The sequence below is a fragment of the Armigeres subalbatus genome, chromosome 2 (assembly GCF_024139115.2).
Source record: "Armigeres subalbatus isolate Guangzhou_Male chromosome 2, GZ_Asu_2, whole genome shotgun sequence".
NCBI lineage: Eukaryota > Metazoa > Arthropoda > Insecta > Diptera > Culicidae > Armigeres > Armigeres subalbatus.
The window spans coordinates 119,063,971-119,082,851 of record NC_085140.1 but is presented as its reverse complement, the minus strand read 5'-3'; the positions used below and the strand labels follow the sequence as shown (position 1 = coordinate 119,082,851).

The 18,881-nt window shown below is 42.3% G+C and overlaps 1 protein-coding gene across 1 annotated transcript in view; it reads left to right on the top strand.

Moving 5' to 3' along the window:
* Nucleotides 1–18,881, top strand: part of LOC134209186 (nucleosome-remodeling factor subunit NURF301-like) — a 130,961-nt gene that overhangs the window by 46,993 nt on the left and 65,087 nt on the right. Inside the window, 7 exon segments of the mRNA XM_062685169.1 lie at nt 13,288–13,720; nt 13,783–14,094; nt 14,097–14,356; nt 14,415–14,641; nt 14,793–14,951; nt 15,012–15,179; nt 15,242–15,437. Of these exon segments, the coding sequence (XP_062541153.1) occupies nt 13,288–13,720; nt 13,783–14,094; nt 14,097–14,356; nt 14,415–14,641; nt 14,793–14,951; nt 15,012–15,179; nt 15,242–15,437 (1,755 nt within the window).

Genomic DNA, 18,881 nt, shown 5'->3' with positions numbered 1-18,881 from the left:
GAAAATACCATCATCACCCGGGGCTTTCATATTTTTAAATTTTCTAGTAATAGATCTCACTTCATCCAAATTAGTTCCCAACGAAGGGTCAAAAACATTCTCTTGATTGAGAATGTCATCGAAGCTCCGTGTAACCTGATCCTCAATTGGACTAGTGAGACCTAGACTAAAATTATGGGCACTCTCGAACTGCTGAGCAAGTTTTTGAGCCTTTTCGCCATTTGTTAATAAAATTTTATTTCCCTGTTTAAGCGCTGGAATTGGCTTTTGAGGTTTTTTAAGAATTTTTGTTAATTTCCAAAAGGGTTTCGAACTGGGATCCAACTTCGAGACATTATTCTCAAAGTTGGTATTTCTCAGAATAGCGAAACGTTTTTTAATTTCATTTTGCAAATCTCGCCAAATAACTTTCAACGCGGGATCGCGAGTTCTTTAGTATTGCCTTCTTCTCACATTTTTAAGACGGATCAGTAGCTGAAGATCGTCGTCAATAATAATGGAGTTGAATTTAACTTCACATTTCGGAATTGCAATGCCTCTGGCTTCGACAATTAAATTTGTTAAAGATACGAGAGCATTATCAATATCACTTTTGGTATCGAGAGGAATATCAACATCAAAATTCCTATCGATATACGTTTTATATAAATCCCAATCAGCTCTATGATAATTAAAAGTAGAGCTGATTGGATTATAAATGGCTTCTTGTGAGATTTCAAACGTCACAGGAAGATGATCAGAGTCAAAGTCAGCATGAGTTACCAATTGGCCACACAGCTGACTTGAATCCGTTAAAACTAAATCAATTGTAGAAGGATTTCGACTGGAAGAAAAACAAGTAGGGCCATTGGGATATTGAATAGTATAATATCCCGCAGAACAATCTTCAAGCTTTGAGCATTATTCCATGAACGGTGTTTGGCATTGAAGTCACCAATTACGAAGAATTTTGATTTGTTGCGAGTCAGAATTTGAAGATCAGCTTTCAACAAATTCTTTTGCTGCCCATTGCATTGAAAAGGCAAGTAGGCTGCAATGAAGGAAAATTGTCCAAAATTTGTTTCAACAGAAACTCCCAAGGTTTCAAAAACTTTGGTTTCGAACGAAGAAAATAATTTATGTTTGATACGTCTATTAATGACAATGGCGACCCCACCACAGGCGCTGTCAAGACGATCATTTCTGTAGATAAAATAATTTGGATCTCTTTTAATGGAGAGTCCTGGTTTTAAATACGTTTCAGTTATAATGGCAATATGCACATTATGAACTGTTAGGAAGTTGAATAATTCATCTTCCTTACCCTTTAGAGAGCGGGCATTCCAATTTAGAACTTTCACACAATTATTTGGATCCATTAAAACGGAGTCCGATAACAATTTTTTGTGTACTTTATACCAACCTGAACAGCTTCAGGTATGGTATTTGCTTTGAACATTGCATCAATCATGTGGTGCAATTGTTCAGTTAAAAAATCAAAATCGGAAGCAGACATGCTACCTGAATCGGCAACATGACCATTATTTTCCGTTGGGACATGGGTATAAACCTCATTTTGAGAAGAGAAATTTTGTCTACCAGCAGCGATGTTTGCATACGTAGGTACATTGGAAAAATTGGAATTTACTGAAGTGCTTGCTACCCGTTGACGAGCGTCAAAATTTGTTTGTGAATTGTGGTGGGTATGAATTGCTCGACCGGTAACCGGTTTCGAAATTTGAGCGTTTGAAATATTTCTACCCGTCGAATCTGGGATCCGATTGGAATTTCCCGTCATCAATTTTGCACGGGAATTCAAAACTTTTTTGCGTGAAGGGCATTCCCAGAAATTGGATTTATGATTGCCCCACAATTTGCGCACTTAAATTTATTGGAATCTTCTCTCACAGGACATGCGTCCTTGGCGTGAGAGGTTCCACCACAAATCATGCATTTAGCATCCATGTGACAATGTTTGGTTCCATGACCCCACTTTTGGCACTTACGGCACTGGGTGGGGTTTTGGAAATTTCCCCCAGGCCTGCGGAAATGTTCCCATGTAACACGGACATGAGACATAATACAGGCCTTTTCCAAACTTTTCATATTACACCCAGGTTTTTTTACACGGTTTGGTTTTAGTTGTTTAAGACCTTCAGCGTCAATGAAACAATGAGTTAACCCCACGAAAAAATTCACAAAAAATCAAAGAAAAATCAGGTGTTATTTAAAAAGCTCTAAAAGTTCGAGTTAACCGAGAAATTAATGAAATCCAACCGCGTAAAAAAAAACCTGGATGTATTTAGTTCACTTTTGTTAAAATGAACTAAATAAAATTCTTGAGAAATGCCCCTCTGGGAAGTACCAGAGTGGGATTTCTTTTTCATCTCAATTACTCGGACTGGTGAAAATCCAAGTAATTGAGAAGTTTCAATTTTAATCTCATCCAGTGATTTGTCATCACTGGGGAGACCTTTCAAGACGACTTTGAACGATCGCTCAGTTTTGTCGTCGTATGTGAAGAATTTATGGCGCTTCTCAGTTAAATACTGAAGAAGACGTTTGCGATCGTCAAAAGATCCCGGCAAAACGCGGCAGTCACCCTTCCTAGCAATTTGAAATGAAACCTTGATCCCTTGAAGGTTACTCAAGATTTCATTCCGAAAGCCAGAAAACTCGGCAACAGATACCACAATTGGCGGAATCCTTTGTTTCTTCGCATGAATCGAATCACCTGGGCTAAAGGTAGATTCGATTTGCTCAATTTCATCATTAATCAAATCGAACTGATTGCTCAGTTCGATAGGAGAAGAAACAATGTCAACATTAGATTTAGAAGGAATATCTGAAGTCTCCAGCTTCCTTCTATTTTTTTCCGCGCTTGGGCAGGACGGTCTTGAAACCTTGTTTCTTTGAAGGAAGTGGAGAATTCAGAGACTCCCCCTTCCTCTTGTTTTTATTAATGCTCATGGCTGAGCGTGGAGACGTGACCTTCTAAGAGTTTTTTTTTCCCAGAACGGTGTCCCTGCAGGATTACCACCGCTTGTCGGAATTTTACTTCCGCAAACGGGTCCAACGTAAAACGAAGGCACGGGTCCTTGCAAAGATCGTAACGCTGAGAAGCACTGTTGAAATTAAAATAGCTTCGGGTAGTATTAAAAACTTCCTTCCGCAAAGAGAGAAAGAACCGCACAGCACGAAAGCACGATGCGGTCTGATTTTCGCTTTCTTCATAAGACGAGAATGACTATTAGGGGCAGTAGGGGCAATATGAACATACGGGGCAATATGAGCCACCCTCATTTTGAGCTTATTGACAAGTTTTATCATGTAAAAGTTATATGATCTATAAGAGGATGCTCCACATATGCATCAACGTGAAAACCGCATTAAAATTCAATTCAAACATGAAAATACACTTGAAAATGTAAATTTTCGCGGCATAGGCAAAATTATTATAAGATTTGAAGTTTATAAATAAGGTTTTGACACAAAACTGATTAAAATACAGATCAAAAATACACCACAATCAAAAGATATATTAAAATTGAATATTGTGCACACATGTTTGTATTGATACAAATCTGAATTTATCATAAAATTTTTTTTTCCCAAAACCGGTCTCTATGGGGCAATATGGGCATACCTGCACCGAGCAAGATATCAGGCCTTAAAATGCGAACAAGTTCAAATTTCAGTAGTCAAATACAAGAATATTATCATATATGTCAGATTCATTACGGAAAAATTACAACATCGCATTACTGGGGTTGAAACAGAAAAAATGACCATTGACCAATTGAAATGTGGCTGTTCAAACGGTGAAGAGTTACAAATCTTTTCAGTCCGCGGTTGTGCGATTTTTTAATTTTATTTGGTGTGGAATACTCACAACTTTTGCAGAAATATCGTATTCTTCCATATTACGATACTTTTTTCGCCTAAATAAAGGTTTTGGATGGGTGGCCCATACTGCCCCAAATGGTGGCTCATATTGCCCCGTATAGTCGGGAACACACATTGAAATCAATACATTTTCAAAAGTGCATTCCAACAATTTTCAAACGCATTTTTCGTCATTCATCGACGTTATATGAAAGGTAACATTCTCTAGTATAAGTCAACTACATTTAAACGACGTTTTTTTGGGGTTTTCCGCGCTTTTCGGAACGATTTCCTTAGGTGGCCCATATTGCCCCGATCACCCCTATCAGCCCTGCCTACCGCTCTTCAGCACGCAGGTCCGGAGCCATTATCACCATCTGATTGCTGGTAGCGTTCTATTTAACTTGAGAGAGTTTAGTTCGTTATCGTAATTGACCAGACCTAAGAACGGACATACCGTGCTGTGCCCTTATTCCGTTCACCTAAGACAATGCACTATGTCTAAAAGCTCTAAAAAATAGCCGTTTAGTATTTTGAAGCTGCAATTTCGCTACATAGTGTCATTTTCTATATACAATTGAAAATAAAATATGTTGGGATGCATCCATAAACTTAGGGTCCACTAGTGAAAACAAAATTGACCAATTATGTTGTCCTAATTCCAATCATCTGAAATGGCATTGTTCCTAATTCCGTTCATTCGTGTTCCTAATTCCAATCACCCGAAAAACATTTAATTTATTGGAGATGCTAATACCAGGCATCATTTTTCTCATAAATCCATCTTTTCATTTATTATAATATTGCAAATAAAAAGCTTAAAATGTAATTTCCTTCCAAATTTAAAATACAATGAATGATATTTCCCTAGTATAGCCAAGTTGATTGTTTTTTCGTTTGTTTCACGTACCATTCGAGATATATTCAACATGAACATTGATGCTAGCTGCCCAGTTGCATTAGGTACCTCAGAAAAGGACTTATCGGAGTTTTACATCTTATCCTCAACGTAGTTTTGACTAGAGCCTGGATACTAGGCCTTTAATTCTGATCTGAACCTTCCAAAACAATGTCTCTGTTTGTTTGGAATTGTTTGTATCACTGTTTCGTTCAATTTGAATATTCTTTAAAGTTCCGGTTCTTTAAAGTACCGGATAACCCTACTTCTACGAAGAATTAAAGGATTTCGGTAAAGCATAATCTTATTTGCAGCTCAGAGTTGGCAGTGTTTTTTAATAGAAATTCGCCAAGAAATTTCCGGATAAAGCTTTTAAACAAGAACGGACTGCTTAAAACTGTCCGTATTCTCCGGAAACCCTTTCTTAACATTGTCCAGCATTCACTTTATAAATCATCATTAAATCATTACCTGGAAAAAATGTATTTTCCCAGCACGAGTTGAAAAAGGTCTCGAGTAGAGTCGTTAACGGAATTCTTTTCGGTCTGCCTGCTCGCGGAATAGAATTTAAAATGTTCACCATTCATATGGCTTCATGTACGATGTACTTTTTCTTGCTCACAGATTGTATTCTCAAACACGGAATTTTCGGAATCCATCCTCTAAACCCAATGAACGGAATAAGGAACGAGTAGATTTAGATGTACCCTTATTCCGGTCAAGATATTTTTCACTTTTCAACATTTTCTATCGGGAAAATACAGGCAACAATTTGGTGATACGCTATTATGTTGCCTGTTTTGTCTTGTTATGCTGCTGTGCTTGAAATCCAGGGCAAATTTTCACTTAAAAATGCTTAAATATTATGACAGACGTTCTTAGCAAGTGGAGTAATGAAAACAGTCAAAATGGCGCTCGTAGTGACGACCAACAAATTTTGTTTAAATTTTCAATATTAATCGCTAAAAATGACGCTGGTTTTCATTTCATTTCATGCATACATAACCATAGAAAAGTACAAGGATATTTTTCTGTTGTTTTTAGACAAAAACTCTTTATTATTCATCATTTTGTCTTGCGTGAACGGAATTAGGCGCTGATTGGAATAAGGGCACAGCACGGTACCTACGCTAGGAGAAGAAAGAACGCTGTCATCAAAAGAAAAAGTAAAATCATGATGAAATTGCCACAGCAATGGTTGCGGCTTTCCAAATAATTTAAAAAATTTCCGACCTATGATCGAAGACAGTGATCCTATTTTATAACTGGCCGGGGTTTTGCCAAATTGCACCAACCGCCTATACAAAATTAATCATATGTTTAACCTTTTGTCTGTGCTCTGGGGTCAATATGACCCCAGGCCACTTTGAGTGGCTGCCATTTTTTTTAGTTTTCAACCGATTCTCCTAATTTTTGGTAATTTAGTAAAACTCGCCGAGATCTGTCTGCAAATTCAAGGTGCAAATTCGAAAAATCTTGAAAATATGCGCTACAGTGTACATTTTTCACGCTACAGTGTACTTACGTTGTCCACAGACAAACAGACATAACACTCCTCAAATTCCCATCGTTTACTGATTTACTGGTCAATTCAAATAATCATTAGTTGACCAATCGATCACTCGTGGCGCGTGCATAGTTTTTGCTCGAGTTTGACGTTTGCTCACTACCGCCATCTGGTTCGTGATTTGCCCAACTAACTGAAATCAACAGATGTCGTTAGTGTTTGAACGACGATGAATTTGGTGAGTAAATGTTCAATGTGTTATGTCTGTTTGTCTGTGCGTTGTCTGTGCTCTGAGGTCAAATTGACCCCAATTTTGGATTTATGGGGCAGTTGAATCGAAAGATAATTTAATTATCTTTTAGGTAATTACCAAAGATTGACTATAGGTGGGCGGGTACATCGCGGGGAGGGGTTTTCGTAAAAAAGGGTACAAAAACAGTGATTTTTTATGCTTATTGTACTTATATCTGAAAATCCTACCCATTTTGAACTGCACCTTTTCAAAAAGGTTATGCAGGAAGGCGTGTGCTTTGACATGAGGCATTGATTAGTTTAGAGCTTGGTCGCTAGGTGGCGGTATATTTGAATTCATTATTTTAGATTACTCAAGTAATTCCGATTTATGGAATTTTCCTCATTGTAAATATTCTTATCGCACAAATTTGAAATTTGTAAAAATGACGTTTTTAGCAAAGGTCGTCTGGTGGGATGGGACTCTCATGTGACCGAATAAATAATTAGGAAATTTATAAATAGGCGGCGCTAGTGTACTTGCAATATTCTTGCATATTTGAAATATTGCTGTAGCTTGAGATCCCTCATACCTACACCCAAGTTGTAATCGGCAAAATTGTTCAGGATGTCCAGGACTGCAAAACGGTGCTCAATATAATGAGCACTTCTTCCAAGATACGGCGCTAGTGAGCTGTTATATTTGAGTATATTGTTCCATGTGAGATCTGATGTAGTCCAAGTGGATCAAATAGTTTTGCAACCTCAGAGCACACAGTTCGTTTCGTGATTGACTGTGACAATAGTTGTGGTAGGGTTGATGTGCTGGCGATGAGAAAGTTGTCGGCTTTGGGATCCCAAAGCAATCCTAGCACCTTGATGACATCGTTCACTCCAGATTCATGCAAAGACATCTGTTTTTCCCGTTCATGCGGTGGTATATGTTGCAGAAATCCTCAGAATTCGAATACCACTTGTGTAATTGGAAGCCACCGCGAGCTAGCAGAGCCTTCAATTGGGAGTGACATTCGCTGAGCTCATCCAACGTATCGGCGCCGGATAATACGTCTTCGACGTAGAAATCTTCCCTCACAATCGGAGAAGCGACAGGGAAATCAAAAGCTTCATCCTCAGCTAGTTGCATGAGACAGCACGTTGCTTGGTACGGAGCCGAAGCTGTTCCATATATAACCGTATTTAGCTCCAATACTCTTAGCGGTTGTGATGGGTTCTGTGGCCAAAAGATTCGCAGAAATCGTTGGTCCTCCGGCGCAATGAGCACTTGACGAAACATTTTCTATATATCAGCGGAAAAAGCATACGAGTATTTCCGGAAGCGCAGCATGATCGAGTATAAGTCACTCTGTACGACAGGACCTATCTGTAGAACCTCGTTCAAAGACAGTTTCGTAGGTTCCGACTTCGCACTAGCATCAAAAACCACTCGACATTTTGTACTAGACTTCATAGGGCTTAGAACTGCGTGGTGCGGTAGGTAGTACTTGGCTTGATGTGGAGGGTCGTTGGCTTCATCAACTTGATGGCAGTGCCCAAGTGACTCATACTCAGGAAGAAAATCAATATATTGACTTTGTAAGATGTGATCACGCTTGAACCGCTTTTCCAACATCAGGAATTGTTTGAGTGCTAAAGCGCGACAGTCGTCAAGTTGGACCAAATTCTGCTTTAATGGAAGCTGCGCTACAAATCTTCCGGAAGAATTACGCTTATACGTTGACAAGAAATGGTCCTCACAAGACTGCTCTTCGGCTGAGCGACTGGAAGCGGTTGGCACTTCTTCGAGTTTCCAGAATCTGTGCATCAGATCCTCAACATCTTCAATGGTTGCAACATTGGAATGAAAAGCATTTGCACTTGAATCTCCTGATGTACTGATGGTTCCTGCGACAATCTATCCTAGGCTGGTTTCACGAAGTGTCGGTAGATTTGGACCTAGTGCGATGTGACCGGACTTGAAAAAGTCGAAGAAAATTTTATTTATTATCAGACTAAGGCCGGAGTGGCCTGTGCTGCACATAAAAGTCTTCTCCGTTCAGCTCGATCCATGGCTGCACTTCGCCAACCACGCAGTCTGCGGAGGGTCCGCAAATCGTCCTCCACCTGATCGATCCACCTTGCCCGCTGTGCACCTCGCCTTCTTGTTCTCGTCGGATCGTTGTCGAGAACCATTTTCTCGGATTACTGTCCGACATTCTGGCTACGTGCCCGGCCCATCGCAGTCTTCCGATTTTCGCGGTGTGAACGATGGATGGTTCTCCCAACCGCTGATGCAACTCGTGGTTCATTCGCCTCCTCCACGTACCGTCCGCCATCTGCAACCCACCATAGATGGTACGCAACACTTTCCTTTCGAAAACTCCCAGTGCGCGTTGGTCCTCCACGAGCATCGTCCAGGTCTCGTGTCCGTAGAGAACTACCGGTCTAATAAGCGTTTTGTAGATAGTCAGTTTGGTACGGCGGCGAACTCTATTCGATCGGAGCGTCTTGCGGAGTCCAAAGTACGTACGATTTCCAGCCACTATGCGTCTCCGAATTTCTCTGCTGGTATCGTTATCGGCGGTCACCAGTGAGCCCAAGTACACGAATTCTTCAACCACCTCGATTTCGTCACCACCGATGGAAACTCGTGGTGGGTGGCTTACATTGACCTCTCTTGAGCCTCTTCCTATCATGTACTTCGTCTTCGACGTGTTGATGACTAGTCCAATCCGTTTAGCTTCGCTTTTCAGTCTGATGTAGGCTTTCTCCATCCTCTCAAAGTTGCGTACCATGATATCAATGTCATCGGCGAAACCAAATAACTGGACGGACTTCGTGAAAATCGTACCACTCGTGTCAATCCCTGCCTTTCGTATTACTCCCTCAAAAGCGATGTTGAATAGCAGACACGATAGACCATCACCTTGCCGTAACCCTCTACGCGTTTCGAAGGGACTCGAGAATGTCCCTGAAACTCGAACTACGCACATCACCCGATCCATCGTCGCCTTGATCAACCGTATCAGTTTATCCGGAAATCCGTTTTCGTGCATTAGCTGTCATAGCTGGTCCCGATCGATTGTATCATATGCGGCTTTGATGTCGATAAATAGATGATGTGTGGGCACGTTGAATTCACGGCATTTCTGCAATACCTGACGTATGGCGAACACCTGGTCTGTGGTAGAGCGTTCACCCATAAATCCGGCCTGGTACTGCCCCACGAACTCTCTTGCAATTGGTGTTAGTCGGCGGCATAAAATTTGGGAGAGTACCTTGTAGGCGGCGTTCAGCAATGTGATTGCGCGGTAGTTGCTACAATTCAGCTTATCGCCCTTTTTGTAGATGGGACACACGACACCTTCCATCCACTCCTGCGGCAGAACCTCATCCTCTCAAACATTGGTAATGACCCAGTGCAGCGCTCTAGCCAGTGCCTCACCACCGTGTTTAAACAGCTCTCCTGGTAGTTGGTCAACACCAGGATTTGTTGTTTTTCTGCTGCGCGTAGTCTTGGGCTAGTCTACCGTCTTGTAGCCGCCCAATGTTTAGCCGTGGCGGACGACTCCGACGCGTGTTGATCACCGTCGAGAGTTTTGAGCGCAGGCATACTGCAACGAGGTAGTGGTCGGATTCAATATTCGCACTGCGGTAAGTGCGTACGTTCGTGATGTCGGAGAAGAATTTACCGTCGATTAGAACGTGGTCGATTTGGTTTTCCGTTACTTGATTGGGTGATTTCCATGTGGCCTTGTGGATATTCTTACGGGGGAAGAAAGTGCTTCGGACTACCATTCCGCGGAAGGCTGCAAAGTTTATGCATCGTTGGCCGTTGTCGTTCGATACGGGATGCAGACTATCCGGTCCGATGACCGGTCTATACATTTCCTTCCTTACTACCTGAGCGTTCATGTCACCGATGACGATTTTTACGTCCCGCAGTGGGCATCCATCGTATGTCTGCTCCAGCTGCGCATATAACGCTTCTTTCTCGTCGTCGGATCTCCCTTCGTGTGGGCAGTGCACGTTGATGATGCTATAGCGCGTCTTACCGCACGGCTAAGCAGGTGCTTGTCCTTTTTTGCATAAGTTCTGAAAAATGCGCGCATTGAACGGTATGAAGCACCCGTTTTGGACAAAAATAAACTTTGAACGTTTTAACCGCAACAAATTTAGTAAAGTTAGTGGAGCTGGATATACTTCGGCAGATGGCATCAGACTTGCCCTCCACTGAATCTTTGTTGAAGGATTTATGCTCAACTAATTCTAATTATTAGACGTCATAAAAGAGTCTTATATTGTAATTTCTCGTCACTACCCCCCGTGCCGGCATTGGGTAATTTACGCGCCAACCATGGTGGTTCTCTAAACTGCCATCAATAGTTGATAGTGCTGATAATTGAAAGATCCGTCGGCTGTGCGAGATCATACGATCAACAAGATTATCCAGATTTCAACTCCAGTGTCACTCCAGTGGATTGACTAATAATGGCTCTTGCATAGCTTAACGTTTGAAACAAGTGCATATTACTGCTAGGATCGATTATAATTCTCGGCGTATACAGCCATTCAGACATGCACAAGGCCATTCAGACACGAAGAAAGCTATTTATGGTTGAATGAACGCTCTATCAGCTTCCAATGTTTGATAGGAACTTACCTTTTTCGCTTTTTTTCTCAACTTATAAACCAACTCTACTAGATACAAATCATAAATTATAATTTTATTAGTGTTTTGGTGGTTCGAAAATATTGAGCAGAGTTTTCACGCATTCAGTGCAGTATAAGCTTGCTAATCAGAAATTTCTCTGAAAGAATAAATTAAGTATCCAGCCTTTTATATGCACTGTTCATCATAATTCATCATTTGCTCACTGCAAACACTCATCTGATAGGCACGATTTTCGTTTATATTCCAAGGCTAGCTATAGAGAATAGTATATTCCAAATTATCACAGACAAACAGACATAACACATTGAACATTCACTCATCAAATTCATCGTCGTACACAAACACTAACAACATCTGTTGTTTTCAATTAGTTGGGCAAATCACGAACCAGATGGCGTTAGCGAGCAACGTCAAACTAGAGCAAATCCGATGCGCACGCCACTAGTGACCGATTGGCCAACTAATTATTATTTAAAATGGCCAGTAAATCAGTCAACGATGACAATTTCATGAGTGTTATGTCTGTTTGTCTGTGAAATTATTATACAGTTTCTGTACACTCTGAAAAATCTTCACGTCATGTTTACCTGAAAACAAATGTGGTTCTCATCCACCACACTTTTCACGTAAGAGTGACCTGAATGGCATGTAACCTGAACAAAACTTAGCTTCGGTGAGTTACGTGATTTATCAGGTGAATCTGACTGGATTTTCCAGTACTAATGACGTGAAGTTTGAAAGTAGTTACGTGTTTGATCAGGTGAACCTTACGTGATTGCTACGTACTGGTTACGTGAACTTTTAGTGAAAGCTACATGATATCAGGTATGCTTTGAAATATATTACAAAATTGTTTTTTTTTAATGAATGCAAAATAAGTTAGTAACTGCCAGCAGCCGTAAATAGGAAACCTCTTCGCGTTGCTGATGCGCTTGATGCGTTGAAATGCATTTGATGCAAAATGATGTCTTTAATATTAGACAAGGAATGCTGTCATTCGGCAATTGCACTTCGGAGTTATCGCTAAAACACTGTTGGAGAACAAATCAACGAATGTCGAATGAAATTTATCAGATTTGGACAGCAATGTTGAAACTAGATTCTTTCACAAACATTGCTGCTATTTCCGATGTTGAACCAATCAAAAGGTAGTCCATCCTTGGACGTTGAAATCTGAAATAAATTTTTTATGCTAACGCTGCCGAAAAACTGTAGTTCTAGACTTCATACAGCTTAAACTTCTTCCAAATCACTTTTCTACGAATCTTCTAAATTTCATGCGACTTCCGTTGATATTTTTTTCCAAGGAAGGAACTGAAGGTTCGGAAAATTCTCGCCTAGTTGCACCTAAAATATCCTTTACCTCTGCGAAGCCTAACTATGTTTAGGTTATGTATCATTCATTCTTACGTGATTGTCAAGTCACTTCCACGTGAAAAGTATGGTGGATGATAACCACGTTTGTTTTCAGGTAAATCTGACGTGAAGATTGTTTACAATGCTGGTTTTCCGTAAATGCCGAAGCTGCAATCACACTAACACAATCTCACTTAAGTTGTTTACGAGTACATACAAACATATTCACCAAGATTTTTAGTAAAAAGTTACGTGAATTTCAGGTGAACATTACCAACGTCACGTAACAATCGTCGTTTGTTCAAGACAGTTCAGTTACGTGATTTTTCACGTGAATATGACGTGATGATTATTTAGAGTGTAAGGTTCTTATGCAAAACTGTATTAAAATCTGCCATCCACTGCACAATGGAAGAAAATTGTCCATAAAGCGAATCAATTCAATATCTCGGTTCGGTACGGGCGATCGACACAAATCGTAGAACTTTCAAGGGAATCGTGCAAAGGTGGATAAGTTCACTGCACGAAGCTGCAAGACCTTGTTTTACCCCGTATAATACGTCTGATTTAGATAGCCATTCCGAAATGTTTTGAAAATATTTTTTTTTCGATTTTATCACATTTCCTATTTTATCACCCCAAATTCACCAGAGGGATTTGGTTGTCGATATAGACTGAGTTAATAGTAACTTCTACACCACAGCTTGCCTAGCCTAATACAATACCGAATAACTCAACGTTTGTATTTGTGCCCTATAGGCCGATTCAACGGTTACAACGACAACGCCAACCATGGAGGATTCAGAACTTCCTGTTTCGGGTTCACTAACAACTACCATAAAAACGGCAGCCAGCACCAGCAGTAATGATAGCAAGCCCCAAATTTTGTCCAACATTGTTATCAACGGAAGTAACAATTCGGCCATTAATCCGATGGTTAAGAAAGAGTTGCAGAAAGTTCTCGCAAGTAACCTGAGTAAGCAAAATGTGATACGGATACAACCGCAGCAGCTGCTACCATGCCCGCAAGCACAACCGATGCATGTGGAGGAGCATCAATCGGAGCAGCCGAACCAACCACTGACAGAGGAAGCTGAAACCGTGAAGGACGAAAATGTGCCCGAAGGGGATCCTAAAATAATCGACGGAAAGGATGACTCGTTTGTATTGACGCCGGATTACATTCAACAAAGTAAGTTTCTTCGTTGATTGGTCTCAGAAGTTTACACTACATGTGTTAATCTTTTATTTCAGCAATCAAAAACGCCTTGAAGCAAGAGAACCTTAACCCAGAAATAGAGGAAAAATTGCTTAACCTGCAGCGGTATCAAGAAAAGCAAATGAAAACGGATGATCGATCCGCAGCCATCGCCCTTCAGCACAATTACAGCAACTTGAGTTCGAACAGAGAACATCATCACAGCACACCAGTCAAGTCAAAGAAGCGACCCCACCGTGGCGAGGACGATGATGATGAATGGATGATGGATACACCGAAGCGACGACCAACCAAATCCGGTGGTAGCTCTCTTAGTTCTGTCGAGCGAAAAGTTCACCAGGGTGCTTCCAGGATGGTGATGCACCCAGTTCCGCTAAGAAGCGGACGATCTCTCAAAATGATTCTACCGCGGCAGCTGCTGCTGCAGCAGCTGCGGCAGTGTTAGCTTCTGTTAGTGCTGAGTGTGCGGCGGCGAAGGAGATGTCAGTTCCGGAAAGCACGGCTACTCCTATTCCCAATGCTCGCTCGGAAGCTGCTCGCAGGAGCAACGAGAAGCGCAAACAGCAGCAAGCTTTGTTGCAGCAACAACAGCGGCAGAACAAGTTGCAGGTATGTATATGGGTGTATAAATGGTGGAATTTGTTACGCAGGATATACATTTTCCCAGGCTCAACTGAACCGCCACAAAGAACAACTGAAGAAAGACATTCTCAAGAAGCGATCTCATCTCGAACGGGAATTACAGGTACAAATTCAGAAGGAGCTGTCCGCTGAACTAGCAGCAAGGTGCAAATCGGAACAGCAACAGGCTAAGCAGGAACACAGTGGGAAGCAACATTCGGCGGCGGCGACTGCATCGACGCCCGCCGAGAAAGGTGCCCAAAGTAAGAAGAGGTACGTCATTATAGATATGCATATTGTTGGATTGTACACTCTTTCCGTAGAGATGAATTAAGTTTGTGTTAATTTGCTACTGTTGAACTTATCGTACCCAAAAGTAAAACGAAAGAATGCAAACAGTAATTCAAAATGAATCATATTACAGATCATCGGCATCCGCCTCGAAGGAGAATCAGAAAACAACAGCAAAGCATGCACAAGGCTCGAGCAAGGCAGAGAAGCCGTCCAAATCGAGTGCCAAGAAAGGATCCAGAAAGAAAGAGAAAATTTTATGCCTCTGTCGAACGCCGTACGACGACACCAAGTAAGATCTGTCAGATTGTGTCCTCACACGAATAAACTAATTATTTAACAAATTCGTTAGGTTCTACGTTGGTTGTGACCTGTGCCATAATTGGTTCCACGGGGACTGCGTGGGAATCTCCGAAGAGCAGTCGAAGGAGATTGACGAGTTCGTGTGTAGTGAGTGCAAGCATGCTCGGGAGACACAAGAATTGTATTGTCTATGCAAGCAACCGTACGACGAATCCCAGTAAGTTACTTGTGTACGTTCTTATGCATCAGCAAACCTATCAACAAGTTTTCTTGCTACAGATTCTACATATGCTGTGATAAATGCCAGGACTGGTTCCACGGGCGTTGCGTGGGAATCCTGCAGAGTGAAGCTGAGTACATTGATGAGTACATTTGCCCCAACTGTCAGATCAACAATTCGGTCAATTTTGCTAACATGAAATCGTTGAGTGTAAAAGAGTTTGACAATTTAAAAAAGTTGATCAAGCAAATCCAGGTAATTGGCATGCATTGAACGGTGAACAGTTAGAATCTTTGATTGAAAAATCCTTCCTCTACGTTCCAAATACCAAAAGTAAATCTCTGGTCCAGCAGAGCAAGTGCTACTCAGATTGCGAAATGGTCATATTATTCGCCTTTATGCCCAAAACAATCCATCAAAGATGAACTGTCGCCGCCTAGGCGCGCTCAAGACTACAATCCTCCAAGCCACCCCAACGGCCGGTGTAAAGTCAATCCTTGAGCAGAAACTGACCGAGAATAAGGCGGAAAATTTCGACTCCATGCTGCCAACTCACGGACCCGGTATCGCTCGATTCTCGATGATTGGGACTGTGCTCATCACATCTGATTGAATATGACGAACAACTTGCCAAACTATGGCGGCTCCCAAAATCCAGACGAACACAACAACATAACAAAATGAGGTTGAAATCAAGACCGAGGATGCTCCGATATGGTCGTAAAGGAAGAAATTGTCAGCACGGAAGGTGAGCCGGATTTAAATGTCTCGAAAAGGTAGATGATAGTTTGAAGCTGAACGAGAACTCAATTCCTATCTCGGAAAATTCTTGCGATGAACCACGCTCCACCCGTGGGACGGTCGCAAATAGCTCTTCAATGATGTTGTTGAAGAAGCTGAGGTCAGTTAAAGAAGAGAGTAGTTGTTTTACCAAGAAGGAACCAAATCATGGGATTTGCTCTACTGATCCGTTGCGTAAAGAAGGAAGAACCAGAAGCAAGAGCTTGCATCGATGATGGCATTCGCGTTGTCCGCCAGTGCTACAAAGGAAAGATTTATCTTCGTAAAGCCCTGGTGCGAAGGAAAGATGAGAAGGTTAAAGTGAAAGTAAATCGACTGTTGTCGGTCCGGTAAAAAAATATCCTGCGGTCAATTACTTCTGGACGCGCAAACAAACTACCTCGATTATGGTTCTGCCACATGAGCTGCTCAAATTGGCCCGCAACGGAGGTCGCTTGGCAGTGGCAGGTTTCACCAGAGCAAAGAACAACAACTCCGTGTGGCCTTATCCGTGTGCAGACCATTGTTCAAAACATGTTGGCTGTATCGCACGCTCAATTTGAGTTGTCTGCTGTTGGTCTGCAGTTGCGCATCTTATGGACATACTGGTGGGACGACATGGAGAACCGGTCAAGCGAGAGAAACATCAGGTAGATCATGAAGTTGCTTATAAAGTATCGAATTTAACGTTTCTGCAATAACAGGCTGAGTCAGAGATTATGTCACTGAAATTCTCAAACATCGGTACGCGGAATCTTCAACGAGAGTAATGACGCGCGTCAGAAAGTGTCATTCCTGGATCTGAGCTACTGTTCGTGAGTAATGATTCGCTTTCAAATCACATTCTTTTGTCAAATGTTAACTTTTATTATTTCCGATATTCAGAGGTAATCCATCCGTTCGGGTTTCGAAGCGAACACGCGAATCTCACACAAAGAACCGACCAGTCAGCGAAGAGTGGATCGATGAAGACAAGCTGAGCTGTGAAATCAAGCTATACGGAGAAAAGCAAGAAAGATGCTGGCACAGGCCCAACATGTCACGCACAGTACCAGGAAGCTTCCTGTTACTCGTCCGACACCTACATCGTCTGGTGAATCATCCAATTCTCGACTCCACAACAACGGCAGTGTTAGCACAACAATGCCTCATCAGGTAACACACATCAGCGGTCATTTCCAGTAAAGCCTCTCGAGAGGAGATCACGGAAAAATGGAACAGCAACTCGGATACAACAACAGTCACAATCAGAAACGTGCGATGGAACTCAAACAGTTTGAATTGTTATATTTGAATAATTTATAGTTCAATTGATTTTGACATTTTTTCTTATCTAGGCCAATCGACGGATGGTCCACCCTCAAGCAAACAATCGTTCAGCGACGAATAATCGTCAAAAATGCTGACGGCACAATTATTCAGCAAATATCATTCAAATCAATCGGAGACCCAGATGGAAAAGTTAGCGTACGTGGTCTGAACCCGGGACAGCAGCTCAGTTCAAACCGCCGACGAAAACTGCATGTTCTCAGCGCAGCACCTGGCGTTGGAAGAGTTCTAAAGTTGACTAAACGGCGATGTATCGTTCCAGCCAAGAAAGCCGCTGGCGAGAGGAACGACTTGGCCTTCAAACTTACATTTGTGTTTTCCTCTTATTTCTCTGAAGGAGCAAACCCAGCAACAAACACCATAGCCGCGAAGGTCGGTCAGAAAATCATCACCAAGTGGCTGCTGGCGCTGTCCTGTTGCAAGTGGTTCCACTGCTTCCAGCACAACGTGGCAGCCAGCAGCCGCCTCGGTGACGTGACGCCTCCCGCGATCACTCAGCAACCACGCAAATTCAGGTGCAACAGCAGCAAGTCCAAGTGCACAACAACAGCCGCAGCAGCGCGCCCCTGTGGTGGTTACCCGCGTGGTAACTCAGCAATTGTAAATCGTACATTGTGCGAAATCAGGCCGGTCAACCAATCAAAAGATTATTCAGAAACAAGTGGTTCAGAATGAGTTTAGCATTTGGAATCGAATTAGTAATAAGGGCGGTGAAATGTTTAGGAAATACTTGCACGTTTGAAAATCTGGTCTATGCAAGTCAATCAATGGATTAGATCGGTTTAGAGAGCACACGTGTAATACCAAGGAAGGCCCAAAGTCTCGGATTACGGTCCTACACGGTTTTGACCCGGAAGCCAATAAACGCAGTTTAAATTTAGATGCGACGATACAGGTCCCCTATGGACGCAAATAGGCTGTTGAATTCCATCGTGAGAGAGTACTACAAACGACGGAATACATAACTAACCCCAAGGAAAGATGGCGCAAATGAGTGAGAAACATGATTTTAGCTTACATCAGTATGAAAACGCATTTTATGTCCCTATGCTTTCCCTAGCAAATGGTGGTTGCGAACCAAGATGCATTTTCTTTATCAAGACAGGGATTTTACTCACGGTACCGGGCACACGCTAAACCTACGCCGCCACGCCATGTCGGCGGTGCAACATGACACAGTGGCCGATTCTTCGGCTCGTCGGTTGGCGGAAACGATCCATCCGCCTTGCGCTCGCCGCGCGTGGTCGTGGCGCGAGAACAACCTCGAATTCCCTCTGGTCTCGTTGGGCTCCTTCACAGCACCGGACTGAATGACCGCCCGTCGATGCCCGCTTCCCGGACTGTCCGGTTTGCCTTCCTGCTCTCGTGGAGATCACTGCCTCGTTACGGTCCGCTTCTGGCAGGCCTCACCGCTAATCGAATCCGGGCTGCAGCTGTCAAAAACACCCTTTCGGGGTATTTTTCCGTCTCATCAATTAGACACTGCGCGACCTTTTGACCAACCGTTCGGATTGATGCGGAAACCCGTTACTCGCCGAGTGCACGATGCTACTGGCACTTATTTCCGTAGTTGCCAATTCCGTTTCGTTG